Source organism: Hemicordylus capensis, chromosome 5 (assembly GCF_027244095.1).
Source record: "Hemicordylus capensis ecotype Gifberg chromosome 5, rHemCap1.1.pri, whole genome shotgun sequence".
Classification (NCBI taxonomy): domain Eukaryota; kingdom Metazoa; phylum Chordata; class Lepidosauria; order Squamata; family Cordylidae; genus Hemicordylus; species Hemicordylus capensis.
Genome location: NC_069661.1, coordinates 256815174 through 256830756, shown reverse-complemented (window position 1 = coordinate 256830756; position 15583 = coordinate 256815174). Strand labels below are relative to the sequence as shown.

The 15583-nt window shown below is 51.1% G+C and overlaps 2 protein-coding genes across 2 annotated transcripts in view; one reads left to right on the top strand and one right to left on the bottom strand.

The window, feature by feature from the left end:
- The window catches only part of LOC128328499 (uncharacterized), a 98212-nt gene extending 98035 nt beyond the window's left edge, over positions 1-177 (bottom strand). The window contains exon 1 of the mRNA XM_053258555.1: positions 48-177. The gene's annotated coding sequence lies outside the window, so the exon portion shown is untranslated. The remainder of the gene's footprint in view (positions 1-47) is intronic.
- Positions 178-6140: 5963 nt separating this feature from the next.
- On the top strand, positions 6141-15327 carry LOC128325716 (interferon-induced protein with tetratricopeptide repeats 5-like). The gene is made up of 2 exons (XM_053251391.1): positions 6141-6269; positions 10232-15327. Exons 1-2 carry the CDS (start codon positions 6265-6267, stop codon positions 11589-11591), a joined length of 1365 nt encoding a protein of 454 aa, XP_053107366.1. The 5' UTR covers positions 6141-6264; the 3' UTR covers positions 11592-15327.
- Positions 15328-15583: the final 256 nt, after the last annotated feature.

The following is a 15583-nucleotide window of genomic DNA, read 5'->3' as shown; positions in this document are numbered from 1 at the left end:
CAAGGCGGGGAGGGGGTTGCTTTAAGGCGCGGGGAGGGTGTCCTTACCTCCCTGCCGCGTTTCACCCACCAGCACTGCTGTCAGAGCCTCAGGCAGGGGGCGGCTGTATCCCCTCTTGCTGCCCCAGTCAGTGTAATATCAGCACATGGGGACGAAAACCCCCAACTTCAAGTATATGGTGATGGGATCCGAGCTGTCGGTGACTGACCAGGAGAGGGATCTTGGGGTTGTGGTGGACAGCTCGTTGAAAGTGTCGACTCAATGTGCGGCAGCTGTGAAAAAGGCCAATTCCATGCTAGGGATCGTTAGGAAGGGGATTGAAAATAAAACGGCTAACATTATAATGCCCATATACAAAACTATGGTGCAACCACACTTGGAGTACTGCATACAATTCTGGTCACCACATCTTAAAAAGGACATTGTTGAACTGGAGAAGGTACAGAAGAGGGCAACCAAGATGATCAGGGGCCTAGAGCACCTTCCTTATGAGGCAAGACTACAACACCTGGGGCTTTTTAGTTTAGAGAAAAGACGACTGTGGGGAGACATGATAGAGGTCTATAAAATCATGCATGGTGTGGAGAGAGAGAGATTCTTTTCCCTCTCACACAACACTAGAACCAGGGGTCACTCCATAAAATTGATTGCCAGGAGGTCTAGGACCAACAAACGGGAGTACTTTTTCACACAACGCGTGATCCATTTGTGGAACTCTCTGCCACAGGACGTGGTGACAGCCAACAACCTGGATGGCTTTAAGAGGGGTCTGGATGACTTCATGGAGGAGAGGTCTATCAAGGGCTACTAGTCGGAGGGCTGTGGGCCACCTCCAGCATCAAGGGCAGGGTGCCTCTGAGTACCAGTTGCAGGGGAGTAATGGCAGGAGAGAGGGCACGCCCTCAACTTCTGCCTGTGGCTTCCAGCGGCATCTGGTGGGCCACTTTGCAAAACAGGATGCTGGACTAGATGGGCCTTAGGCCTGATCCAGCAGGGCTGTTCTTATGTTCTTAAATGGCTGGTGCGCTGTATTTTGCGGACCAGCGCTGCAAGAGGGTATACAGCTACCCCACGGCAGTGATTTTGACAGCAGCGCCGGTGGGGGAAACGCCTCCCTATGCCTTAAAGCACCCCCACCCACCCTCCTGGGAGTGCACAGAACTGCTTCCGTGCACATCCTACCCACAGGCAGAGGTGAGAGCATGCCCCCTTGCCTACTGCTCCTCCCCTGCAACTGGGATTCGGAGGCACCCTGCCTGTGAGCCTGGCCTATAGCTGTCTGGACTAGTAGCCTTTGACAGACCTGTCCTCCATTAATTTGTCCAAGCCCCTTTTGAAGCCATCCAAACTGGTGGCCACAACCACATCCCACGGCAGAGAATTCCATAGACTGATTGTGCGCTGTGTGAAAAAGTACTTCCTTTTGTTGGTCCTAAATTTCCTGGCCATCAGTTTCATGGGATGACCCCTGGTTCGAGTGCTGTGAGAAGGGCTAGAGTGTTGGGCTAGGACTCAGGAGACCAGAGTTCAAGTCCCCATTCAGCCATGACACTCACTGGGTGACTCTGGGCCAGTCACTGAGCTCTCCACTCTGGGCTCCTTGGAGGAAGAGAAAAATAGAAATGTAGTAAATAAATAAATAAGTTATAGCAGTGGGGCCATTTCTTGCTGAAGCTGCCAATGTCCACAAAAGTATTGTGGTGACAAAACCCCCAAAAGAAGTCAAGGAAAGAATTCAGCCCCTTTAGCACCACTCAGGGAGACCTAAATTTCAGGTCGCCAGTGGGAACCAGGCGAGTGGTGAAAGGCGAGATGACCTAGCATCATGCCTCATACCAGCCTTCTTACCACCCCCTCCCTGGTTCCAGGCAAACAATCCAACCCCTACACCATACTGGCTCTCAAAGTGTGTGTGCCCTGTGGTCTTTGACATTATATACTTGGACTTATTTGTTTATTTTATTACATGTATAAACCGCCTCATCCAGAGACTAGTTTAAAAAACATAAAAACAAACATCATTTAAAACACAATATAAAAACCATTTTAAAAAGTTGTCAAACCCAATTAAAATACTTAAAAACAGTTTAAAAACCTTGGAAGGCCAGGCTAAACAAGTATGCCTTTAGGGCTTTCTTAAAGGCCGACAGTGAGCCTAAACTGCGGATATCTTCCAGGAGCGCATTCCATAGACCAGGAGCAGCTACAGAGAAGGTCCAACTCTGCCACCAGATGTACCGGTGGTAAATGGAGATGGACCTCTCCAGATGACCTCTATGTGCGATGGGGATCATACAGAAGAAGGTGCTCTCTAAGGTAGCCCAGACCTAAGCCATTCAGAGGTTTAAAGGTAATAACCAGCACTCTAAGTGGGGCTGCCCTTGTACGTAGTCCAGAAACTACAGTTGGTCCAGAATGCGGCAGCCAGGCTGGTCTCTGGGTCATCTCGGAGAGACCATATTACTCCCGTATTGAATGAAGGAGTTACACTGGCTGCCGATATGTTTCCGGGCAAAATACGAGGTGCTGGTTATAACCTATAAAGCCCTAAACAGCTTGGCCCCTGAGTATTTAAGAGAACGTCTTCTTCGTCATGAACCCCACCGCCTATTGAAATCATCAGAAGAGGTCTGTCTGCATTTGCCAACGGCTCATCTGGTGGCTACTCAGGGACGGGCCTTCTCCGCTGCTGCCCCGAGGCTTTGGAATGTGCTCCCTAGTGAAATAAGAGCCTCCCCATCTCTGACAATTTTTTAAAAAGTCTTTAAGATGCATCTGTTCACCCAGGCTTTTAACTGATACTGTTTTGATTAATTTTAATGTTGTTTTAGAATATTGTTTTAAAATTTTTAAATTGTGTTTTAAATTTTTTGTTTTTGTTTTTAAAATGTTGTTTTTATTTTGTTGTAAACTGCCCAGAGACGTAAGTTTTAGGTGGTATAAAAATATGTAAAATAAATAAATAATAAATAAATTGTATTTTGGCTGAAAACATATCGGCAGCCAGTGCAACTGTTTCAAAACAGGCATAATATGGTCTCTCTGGGTAGCCCCAGAGACCAATCTAGCTGCCGCATTTTGAAGTAACTGAAGTTTCCTTACTATGTACAAAGGCAGCGGCACGTAGAACGCGTTGCAATAGTCAAGCCGGGAGGTCACCAGCTGATGCACCACTGTTTTGAGATCATTCTCTTCAAGGAATGGACGCAGCTGTTGAATCAGCCGAAGTTGATAGAAAGCACTCCTGGCCATAGCCTCCACCTGAGATACCAGGGTGAGGCCTGGATCCAAGAGCACTCCCAAGCTGTGTACCTGTTCTTTCTGGAGGAGTATAACCCCATCCAGCACAAGCAGATCTAACTCATCCCTCAAATTCTGATCCCCCACTATGAACACCTCCGTCTTGCTTGGATTCAGCTTCAATCTGTTATCCCTCATCCAGCCCTTTACTGCCTGTAGGCAGGCATTTGGGGAGTGAATGCCATTTCCTGAGGAGGAGGAGGAGGGATAGATTTGGGTGTCATCTGTTGGAGATGAACTTCCAGTGCATCGACCTTTTGCACCAACTGTCCTAATGACTAGGGGTGTGCACGGAACCGCCACACTGCGGTCCAGCACTGGGGTGGGGGGTCGCTTTAAGAGTGGCGGGTTTCCTCCCGCCGCTTTCTGCTGTGGCGCCGTAATTTGTAGAGTAATTGGGGCGGCAGGATACCTCCCTGCCGCCCTTTCCCCGCTGCGGCTCTGCAAAGCTCCCTCCCGCCGCTCTTAAAGCGACCCCCCACCCCCAGTCCGAACCACCCAGGTCCGGACCGGTCCGGGCCCATCCCTACTAATGACCACTAGGGGCATTGGGAGGAGAGACAGTGAGTCAGGGTCTCCCTATCTGTCCCTACTCTATGACCCCTGAACTGACTCTGCAGCACTTCCTGTGCTGAGTCACAATCCTTCCTTTCCTCCTAGAGAGCAGATGGAAACATCTCTCTCTCTCTCTCTCTCTCTCTCTCTCTCCTTACCTATCCATTATGTAGTCCTTTAGATTAGAAATAGGTCTTTCCTATCTAAGTGAATTTAACCAATACATATTTAGTGTTTAGTCACACAAGGATCTCCATGTGTTTTCTCTAAATAGCTGCAATATCCGAACCATCCTCTGCTACCTACTCTGTAACTGGAGTGTGTGCTCATTCCTTAGTGCTCTGCTGTTTTACCTGTTGTGGGTAAAAATCAACAACCTCTAACATCATCAGCATACTGATAACACCCTGTACCAAATCTCCTGATGACCTCACCCAGCAGTTTCATGTAGATGTTAAAAAGCATTGGTGACAGAATGGAGCCCTGAGGGACTCCACATCATAGCTCCTGTTTCAAAGAACAACTGTCACCAAGCTCCACCATCTGGAATCTGTCTGAGAGATAGAAGCAGAACCACTGCAAAGCAGTGCCTCCTAGCCCCAACTCCCCCAGGCTAGCCAGAAGGATAACATCATCATCATCATCATCATCATCATTATTATATTATTATTATTATTACATTTATATCCCGCTCTTCCTCCAATGAGCCCAGAGCGGTGTACTACATACTTAAGTTTCTCTTTCACAACAACCCTGTGAAGTAGGCTAGGCTGAGAAAGAAGTGACTGGCCCAGAGTCACCCCAGCTAGTATCATGGCTGAATGGGGATTTGAACTCGGGTTTCCCGGTCCTAGTCCAGCACTCTAACCACTACACCACGCTGGTTTTCATCAACTAGCGTGGAACATCATGTTCTCATCAACATGGTTGATGGTACTGAATGCTGCCAAGAGATCCAAAAGAACTAACAGAGTCGCATTCCCTGGTAAACGTCCTCCATCAGGCCAACCAAGGCAGACTCATCCCCATAGCCCACTCTAGCCAGTTTGAAATGGGCCTAGATAATCGGTGTCCTCCAAAACCGCCTGAGCTGGTTAGCCACCACTCTCTCAATCACCTTGCCCAACCACAGGAGATTGGAGACCGGCCCAAAACTATCCATCACTGAGGGATCTACGTAGGGAAGGCTTCTTCAGAAGTGATCTAATCATTGCCTCCTTCAAACAAGGAGGCAGCCTACCCTCCCTCAGCGATGAGTTCATGATATTAACCCAGCCACCTCCAACAATCTTCCTGCTAGATGGTAGAAGCAGCCAAGTCGGGCAAGGATCCAGAGAACAAGTGGTAGGCTGCACCGCCCCGAAGCAGTTCGTCTATGTCCTCCGGCATGGGAAGAACTAATTTGCCTCCTTTCCTTTCACCATCCCTACAACTGGACTAAATTTGTTCTAATGTCCAAAGATGGCTTTAGCACTTACATTTATATACCGCTCTATAGCTGGAAGCTCTCTAAGCGGTTTACAATGATTTAGCATATTGCCCCCCAACATTCTGGGTACTCATTTTACCGACCTCAGAAGGATGGAAGGCCGAGTCAACCTTGAGCCCCTGGTCAGGATCGAACTTGTAACCTTCTGGTTACAGGGCGGCAGTTTTACCACTGCACCACCAGGAGCTCTTTAATGAATTCTTTAATGAATTAAGGAATAACAGGTGTGCTTGCAGTCTTATGAAACACAAGTTGGACACCAGCAACAGCCACTTGGAAGGATGCTGCGCTGGGGTTGGAAACGGCCAGTTGCTCTCCCCACATCAACTGTAGCAGAATCACCACTTTGGAAGGGACTGTACCTTTTTGTCCAGTTAGCAGGGGACTTCTAAATTGCTTTGGGATGACGGTACAAAAGGCAGTATATACATTTTACAACAATAAATAAATAATAGTAGTAATAGACAATAGGCAGCATCCAGGCTAAGTTAGTTAGTTAGATTAATTTGTAGCATTTAGATGCCGCCTTATATGAGAGCTCAATATTGCTGTGCAGAAGTTACTCTACAGAGCGATTCACTTTCAGTTCCTCGGAAGTAACTGAGTCTGGCTGGTGCCTGCCCTGGGTTTGTTGTTGCTACTATCCCCTTGCAGAGGGAACCAGCTGATGGAGACTGTGTGTGTGTGTGTGTGTGTGTGTGTACTGGAGCCATGCCAAGGAGGAGCGCCCACCCCCGGTTTCGGTTTCCGTTTCCCAAAGGCGGCTCGTCCAAGCAGCTTCCAGGGCGATATAAGGGCAAGCAGCAGAGGGCTGCCGAAAACACCAGCGCCCGCCCAGCCCGAAGAAGAGCCCCGCGCCGGATCCGCAGTCCTAGTCTCGATTCGGAGCGGCAGAAGCGCTGCTGCGGAAAGGCAGCAGGATGAGGTGAAGAAGAGCGAGGGGCCCGCCCCAGCCCTGCCTGCGGGGGGCGGCTTTCACGAAGTTCCGGGGCTGCGCGGCAGCAGGGGTGCGATTGGGGGGGGGGCTCCTCAGGCTGTGGGCGGGGGGCTTCTGCTTCTGCCCTCCTTCTGCATTGGCGACTGCATCACTGGAGCTGGAGGTTTGCATTTGAGCGGCGGCACAGAAGGGGCAAAAAGTGCAGTTCGGGGGAGGGGGCGAGCAGGGCCCCACCCCCCACCCCTACATACTTTGATTTCTGGAACAGAAATGATAGCCCTTTCCCCATCGGCGCCCTCCTCATCCGGAACCTATTTCCACTGGCATAAATCCTGGTGGGTTCATAACGGGGGAAGTGCGGGGGGTGCTTGCCGCCGCCGCCCCCCCGGCCTTTTGAACTCTTGCGTTTGATTGCGGTTGTTGGACCGCAGCGTTTCCTTCCTAGGGTGGAAAGGCTGGAGAGGAACCCTGAGCTCATCTACTCGGTCCGTCAGTCTTTCTGAAGCGTGTGTGGGGCGTGGGGGGGGGGTGAGCCCTGCTGCTCCCCCAGGCAGCATCTCACGCCCCCGAAGGAACGCAGGCCGAGGAGGGCAGCCGGGCGCCTCCTGTGCGGAGCGGGGCTGTGGAACGGAGCCAGGACCGCTTTGGTGGGGAAAAGCTGCACCGGCGAGAATTCTCTCTCTCTGGCCGGCGTGGCATCGGGCCCCCAGCCCAGGAGGAGGCTTCTCTCTCGGTTCTTGCCCTGCTCGCTAGCCGGATCCCTCCCTCTGCAGAAGGCGCAGGAGCCCTGGGGTGGGAGGTCGGGGGGGGGGGGGCCGTGGGCAGCCTTTTGCAGCGCCCCCGGTGGCAGGAAGGTGTCAGTTCATCCTTGGAGGCTTCGAAGTGCCGGGCAAGAAAAGTCCTCCGAGCTTTCCCGTCAACTCGCATCTCCTCGGGAATGGGGGGTGGGGGGGTGCCTGCCTTCACATCATGGCTAGAGTTATTTTTCCCCAGAGTCCCGGCTAGTGATCAGGGAGCAGTTCACACACAATTTGGGTTTTTCACTGTGCATGAAAGCGTGCGACCCGATTTATATCGGAGTAAAAAAAGGCCACTATTTGTGTCCGTTTCGGGGGGACAACTTCGAGTTCCCAGTAAATCCCCCCAGGGAGGACCTGCTGGTAAAGCCTGCGGAGTAAAGGCCCCGTGATCTGGGGCAGGGTTCAGAAAGTCACCGTGGCAAGTGCTGGCCATCTGCGGGGCGGCGGGGGCAGGCAGGACAGGGGGCTCTTGGCTGCTCCTTGCTGGTGGGTTTCCTGAAGGGGTCTGGCTGGCCACTGGGGGGGGGGGGCGGATAGCAGGAGGCTCTGACCCAGCAGCACCAGGGGCTTTCTTGGCTCCCAACCACCAGCCACCCTGAGCACCTCCTCATGTTCACATTTACTCGGAAATCGGAGCCTGGCGAAAGATATTGCAGGAGTGCTCCGCAGGGGTGTAGCTCTAATTGAGTGGGTGGGTTCAAGGAACCCCGGGCCCCCAACTCCACCCCTCCCTCTTTTCTTCATCATCTGCCTCACTCCAAGGGACCGTCAGAGAGGGGGGTGGACACAGCCCCCTCTCCCCTAGCTACACCCCTGGTGCTCCATTTGGGTCCCCCCTCCCCAGGGTGCTTTCCAGATCAGACCCTAAGGTGGCGGGGTCAGGACCTATCTCTGAAGTGTGCTTCCACACTTCCTGTGTCATGACACCACAGTCCCAATGCTGACTGCAGGCAGGGGGCTGTTCATATGCCTTCTTTCGAATTTCATCACTGCGATTTAGTGCCAAGACGTCTTTGTCCCAGGTAAAAAAGGTGGTGTCGTGAGACTGCTCCCCCTGCAGGTTCTACATTTTGACTGCAGCTTGCTGGAACTGGCAGCATTTAGCCGCTTTTAAGCAGCCAATTTGGAAAGCGTTCCTGTGTTGCTGGGCTACCGCTCCCAAAGGCCTCTGCAGCGAGTGATGATGGGAGTTGTAGTCCATCAACATCTGGAGGCCCAAAGCGGAGAAGCCCTGCGTGATTGTCATCTTGGGAAATGCAGCCACGTGGAATTAGCCAGCCCTGGCGGCGAGGAATTTTGGACGTTCCCCAAGTGACAAACAGAGACAGTGGAAGGGGGTCCTGGGGCCAAAAGGCACATTCTCCTCCTTGTGTGCCTAAGAGAGGTGCTGAAAGGCAGCCGTGCCTCGTCTCTGAATGAACCAAAAGCACCTGGGTGAGGGCCATTCCGATCGGGACTGCCGTGCACCGGGAGGGAAGGCTTGTCCTTGTCTCCCCACCACCATTTCCCCACAGATCACCATTCTCCCCCCAGATGTGCTCCCCCCCAGATGTGCTCCGACAATGTCAAACTGCCTCCGTGGTGGCCCATGCGTGGACGCAGCGGGAGGCGCCTTTACGAGTAAATCCATTCAGTGCTCGCCTCTGCTGCGGTGGCACCTGAATGCTCTTCGGAGCTGCAACGTGCCGCCCAGCAGCCCCAACGGCAGCGGGGAAGCGCCTCCACCACTCACCTGCGCACTGGCGGGGGCGCGGCTCTGTGGAAGCCAGGTGAGTGGCCGAGGCGCTTCTGCGCTGCTGCCGTCGGGGCTGCACGTTGCAACTCCAAAGAGCGCCGTGGCGAGCACCGAATTCATTTGCTCTTCAAGGTGACTCCCGCCACCCCACCCCTGGAGGCGTGTTCACAGCCGCCACTGAACGGCCTCCGAGGGGGACTTCTCGGGTGACAAGACAGGCGCAAGGGTTGTGAAGGGGCTGCTTCTCATGCCGTTGTGCTGCTGCAGGGCTGAGAAAAACTCTTGGCATCTAAAATCCACCCACCCACCCCCCGCCGTGCTGCCCTAGCATTGAAGGCAGGGGCGCCTGGACGGGGGGGGGGCTCTTGGGAGGGGCTTTGTCCAGCACCTCCTCACACATTTGATTTGGCCTAACCAATCAAGCCCAAACTTGTGGTAGCCAGGATCCTGCCCCTTCCCATCCAGTCCACCCAGGTTTGTTCTGAAACAAGTCCCACTGTGCCCAAGCCGGGGGTGGGGGTGGGCTTCCTTCCCCAACAGAACGATGCACCCTTCAGTGGAAGCAAGAGATGGGCTTCTGAACCAGCAGCCCTCCTCTTCCCGCTTGTGGGGGCTGCCGGGGTTTCTTTGGCTCTGCCATTGCAGGGCAGTCAGAATCCACAGAGCCGAGCAGAGACAGATACTGCCTGACTTCTCCACGTAGGGCTGGGAGAGATTCCTGCCTGTAATCTGGGAGAGCTGCTGCCAGTTGGTGCTGACCGTACTGAGCTCGATGGACCAATGGCCTGACTCAGCAGGAGGCAGCTGCCTGTGCTCCTAATCCCTATGCTAGCCCTCCCAGTAGTGGCTGTGATGGCAAACCTGTGGAAGTCTGGCGGTGGCTCGGTGGGAGAGCATCAGCTTTGCATGCCCAAGGCTGTCTCCACTTCCATCCCTGGGTCACCAGGCTGAAGGACCTCATTGGGACACGGGAAGCTCCCTTCTGCCGAGGCAGACCCTTGGTCCATCCAGCTCAGTATGGTCTACCCAGACGGGCAGCGGCTTCTCCCAAGTCCCAAGCCCGGTCTTGGAGATGCTGCTGCCAGGGAGGGTACTTGGCACCTTCTGCATGCAAACTTGCAGGGGCTCTTCCCAGAGTGGCCCCCTCCCCCTCAGGGGAATATCTTGTGTTGCTCCCACATGTCATTTCCCATTCAAATGCAAACTGGGGTGGGCCCTGCTTAGCAAAGGGGACCGTTCATGCTTGCTGCCACAAGACTCAGCTCATGCAGCAGCGCTGAGAAAGAGAGATACTGCCAGCTGGGCTTTGTCTGAGGCGGCTTTGTCTGAGCCCTGCCTGGGTCCTTGGCTCTTCCATCTCTCCTCCTTCAGCGCTGCAACACTCAGCCTCCTCCCTGTGTCTCTTTCCTCCACAGTAACAAGCCATTGAAGGAGAAGCTCCAGGCCCTGCAGTGCCATTTCACCTGGCCCTTTGAGATCAAGGACAAGGTGGATGCAGTCCACATCCTGCAGACGCTGGCTCTCCATGTGGAGCACACACTGTATCGCAATCGCAGCACTTACCTCGCCATGAGGGCGTACCTGCACCACCTCCAAGGGTGCTACAAGGAGGCTCTGCAAAGCCTCCGAGAAGCCGAGGAGGCTCTGAAGCAAGACCATCCGGCCAACTTCTCCCGCCAGGTCCTGCTCATCTATGGGAACTACGCCTGGGTTTATTATCACTTCACCAATTACGAAATGGTGGAGCTCTACCTGGGCCGGATTCGTGAGATCTGCCGGTCCCTCTCCAGCCCTGACCCATATTCCGTGCTGATCCCTGAAATCTATGCTCAGAAAGGCTGGTCTCTCCTGGCCGTGGGCTTCCGGAATGGGGAGCAGGCCAAAGAGTGCTTCCAAATGGCGCTGAAGGGAGAGGAGGAGTCGTCCAATGAGGAGTTCCAGGCTGGTCTGGCCATCTCCACCCATGCCTCCTGGACCCATTCTTGGGCAGAGGACCTTCGGAAAGAGGCCAGGAAACTACTGGAAGAGGTTCTATTTTGTCAGCCCCAAAACCATGAAGTCAGAGTATATTTGGCTAGAGTGCTCTGTGATACACATCCGCAGAGAGCAGAGAGCCTTGTGGAAGAGGCTGTCCAGAGCAGCCTCAACCCTGAAGTCCTGAGAAATGCCTCCAAAGTGTACCCACCACAATCCCTTCCCCGAGCCATTGAGGTCTTGCAGAGGGCCATCTCCCTGGATCCCAGCTTCCACCTCCTGCACTATGACCTGGGCATTGCCTATTGGAAACAAGTGAACAAAGCATCTCCACAAGAGAAGGGAGATATCATAGTGGCTGCCACCGAGAGCTTCAGACGGGCTGTGGAAACCGATCCCCTGTCCATATTTGCCAGGCTGAAGTTGGCTATACTATACGGGGAAAAGTCCTCCGATTACGAGGAAGAGATTTATCAGAACCTGCTGGATGAGATGCCGAGTGCCAGCAAAAGATGCCAGCAGAAAATCTACCTCCACTGGGGGGACTTCCTCCTCTATAAGAAGGGACGGAAGGAAGAGGCCCTGGAGATGTACAAGGCAGGTGTCCTGATCCCAGGAGACCATCCTCTGGAGAAGAAACAGCTGAAGACGCGACTGAAGTCACTGGCAAGGATGTTCCAGCAAGACTCTGAGGCAGACTCAGCTAGGTGTATCTACCGCTTCCTTGAAACAGTGGAAGATCGGGAGCCAGGTCATCGGGAGAGAGCCCCATGGGGCCACAGCTCCCAGGCTGGGAGATAGGATCCTTTCCTCCATAACAGTAGTGGAGGGGGCTGAGGTGTCACTCAGCTTGCCACCAGACTGGAAATCTGCCATCTTCTGGGAGGGTCTTCTTATAGCAATAGCACTTACATTTATATACCGCTCTATAGCTGGAAGCTCTCTAAGCGGTTTACAATGATTTAGCATATTGCCCCCCAACATTCTGGGTACTTATAGCAAATCTCTGGCTCTTGTTAAAACTGTTTGCACTTTGGCACCACAGGAAATGCTGTTTGCTTCAGCGTTCCTCTTCATGTCCCCCAAATAAAACCTTCTGGGTGTCTCTGATAAGAGTGAGAAAATTTCCTGTGGAAGTTGTATGTTGCATGTAATTTATCTGTTGCTTAAAATGTATCCAGATGTTCTGTACAAGAAGTGATCCCTGGCGATCTTTCCAGTGCTAGGCAAAAGCCGCCCAGATTTTTAAGGCTTCATCCTAAGGTTTTATCAGCTGCTTTGACCTTTTAGTTGCTGTTTTATTGTGAACTGCCCTCAGGGTCGGCTTTTCCTATGAGGCAAGAGATGCGTTGCATCGGAGCGCCACCCACTGGAGTCTGGGAAGGTGCCGATGGAACTTGAAGAAAAGCAACAGGCTTTTCTGTCTCTTTCTTCTCTGCAGCCAAGTGGATTCCGAAGTGGATTGCAATGCAAAGACAGACAGACTCACAGAGGTGGGGGTGGGTGGGGTGGCTTCCCTTTGTTCTCCCAGCTGCCCCCTCTGGGCTCTGGCTCAGTCTGAGTCAACAAGTCATCAAGTCAAAACAAAGGGACTCTCTTTGTTTTGCAAAGGGTCTCTCAAACAAACTTGACCAGAGCCATGTAGAAAGAGGCTCTCCTCCTCCCCTTGCTTGCTCTGGGCTAGGAGAAAGGAGACATGGGGAGCAAGCAAGACCACAGGCACAGTCTCATTTCAAAGAGGAAGCATCCTTTATCATTCCTATTTCAAAAACAGTAAGCAAAAATGGAGGGGTGCTTATGGGGGATGTATGTTTTGTGAAATAGGGAGATACCAGGCATGGAATCACTCTGTGTCTGTGATTCTGGGGATGGCAGAGTATTGAATGCAAAACATGCAGTGCCTGTAGAATCCAGGGCAAAAATGCAGTATGTTTTAGTTGCTTAATGCAGTATAATGTTCAATTTAATTTTCAGTATGATTATTTTGAGTTAATTGAGTACAATTTACAGGCATAAGTAGGGACTATTTTTTAAAGGGTGAAAATAAGGAGCAAGGACTACGTGAGTGTTTTGCCTGCTTAATCATGAATGTATCCACAAAATTGAGATTAATTGGCACAAAGGAAAAAGCCTGTGTGTGATCTTGTGTAAGTTTCAGTGATGAGATAGAGGGGAGTAAGAAGGATTTTGTGAGTGGTTGTTCATGCTGGCCAGTGAATTGCTGTAATGAATACCTTACTTATATGTTACACCTTAGTTTAAAGAATATACATACGGATATCTCTCTCTCACTCACACACACACACTCCTCATTTAGTTCTGGACATTTAAAGGGTAAAGTGTGCTATTGAGTTGGTGTCTACTCCTGGTGACCACTGAGCCATGTGGTTATCTTAGGTAGAATACAGGAGGGGCTTACCATTACCATATCCCGTGCAGTATGAGATGATGCCTTTCAGCATCTTCCATGTAGCATGTGTATAAATGTGGTTTAGTGGTTAGAGTGCTGGACTAGGACTGGGGAGACCTGAGTTAAAATCCCCATTCAGCCATGAAACTAGCTGGGTGACTCTGGGCCAGTCACTTCTCTCTCAGCCTAACCTACTTCACAGGGTTGTTGTGAAAGAGAAACTTAAGCATGTAGTACACCGCTCTGGGCTCCTTGGAGGAAGAGCAGGATATAAATGTAATAATAATCTGTAAGGGACAGAGGAGCCATGCGATTTCATAACCCAATGAGAAATGAACCTGTTCTTCTATATGCCATAAATAATATAGCTTGAGAGGCAGATACTTGTCTCTTCTCAGCTATCCTGGAGACCTTACTTCTTGTAAAGTCAGAGCCAGAGGTGAGGGGCTGGAGGTGAGATATAATGTTTTTGTGTGCCACACTGTGCATGGCGCATTATTTGCGTGTAGGAACATAGGAAGATAGGAAGCTGCCATATACTGAATCAGACCATTGGTCTATCTAGCTCAGTATTGACTACACAGACTGGCAGCAGCTTCTCCAAGGTTGCAGGCAGGAATCTCTCTCGGCCCTATCTTTTGCCCCCATACTAGGGAATTGGAACGTTCCCCTTCTCGTAATCAGGTTAGTAAACCTGTATGTCATTTATGCAATGCTCCTGCATAGGAATAGGGAGGGAAGACGCGACCAAGAGGTTCACGTGGATGAGACAGTAAATCTCTTCTGGAAAAGTTGGTATGGTTATGTGCAAAAAGACAAGAGTATCTCTTCTAAACAGCAATGGGACAAATTGTGGAAATGGACGTCGGACGTAACCCCCCCCCCCCCCCGATTACCTGATGTGCCTTGTAATCCCCCACCCCTGAGTTACAGTACTACCTGCATATACTTCATAACCTTGTGGGTTTCCAAATCCTTGTGTGTAAATCTTTGTAGATACATCATGTACAAACAACCACTTTGTATATAATTGTGCTTTGGCAACGTACTGTATGCTTTGGTAGTTTGTTGGTTCAATAAAAAAATCTTGTCCTATTAAAAAAAAAAAATCTTGTCCCTTGGAGAAGCCAGAGAGGGAACTTGAAACCTTCTGCTTTTCCCAGAGCAACTTCATCCCCTGAGGGGAATCTCTTCCAGTGCTGCTCACACATCAAGTGTCCCATTCAGATGCAACCAGGGCAGACCCTGCTTAGCTAAGGGGACAAGTCATGCTTGCCAGCACAAGACCAGCTCTCCTCCTATTGTATCAGTTTGAATCTGTAACTGACATTTCCATCAGTTCCCCCTTTCAAGTGGCAATGACAGAAGCTGATGACAAAGGTGTGCTATCCCTTTAAATGCCACAGGCCTTGGACGGTTCTAAGCCAGGCCTGCCTTCTGACAGCTGGGATGGATCCTTCAGCCTTGGCTGCTGTTCCCTGATGGCTTGCTTGGATTCTTGCAGTCCTCAATCTGGTCTCTCTTTATTTTATTTATTTATTTATTAGATTTATATACCGCCCTGCAACCAAAATGGCTCAGGGCGGTTCACAACATGATAAACAATTAAAACAAATTAACTATTAAAAGTGGGTAGCCATGCCCCAGGTCATCAGTATCTAGCCAGCAATGACTCTCTTCCCTGGTAAACGGACTTCCTGAAAGGGAACAGGCACCTTAGCTCTTTGCCTGCCTTTCCTCCTTCAGCTCTGACTCCATCTTCAGCCTTCTTCCTAAGACTTCTGTGTCATACAGTATCTTCCACCCAATCTGCCTGAAACCCACTAGGACCGGGGAGACCCGAGTTCAAATCCCCATTCAGCCATGAGACTTGCTGGGTGGCTCTGGGCCAGTCACTTCTCTCTCAGCCTAGCCTACTTCACAGGGTTGTTGTGAGGAGAAACCTAAGTATGTAGTGCACCGCTCTGGGCTCCTTGGACGAAGAGCGGGATATAAATGCAAAATAATAATAATATTATAATAATACATAATTATATACAATGTTATGTACATAGTTACATAAAATCTTTGTGTATTAAATTTTGACTACACACTAATTTTATTTTGAATTTTTATTTTTCACGATAACTAAGGGCGCTCAACAGAGTGTTGCATCTGGGCGCCAGATCCCCTAGAGCCGGCCCTGACTGCCCATTGATCTTGAAGGGCAGCACAAAAATGGAATAACCACCCCAGTAGTCCTGTGCAGGGAGGAACCACAGTTCTCCCCATCTCCCTGTGTGGTTGGAAATGTCAATTAAAACTTTCTTCAGCCATGGAAACCAGCTGTTGTGTGGCTTTGTCGTTTTTGTTTTGTAAAAGGCAAATCCTTCCGCTGCCATTT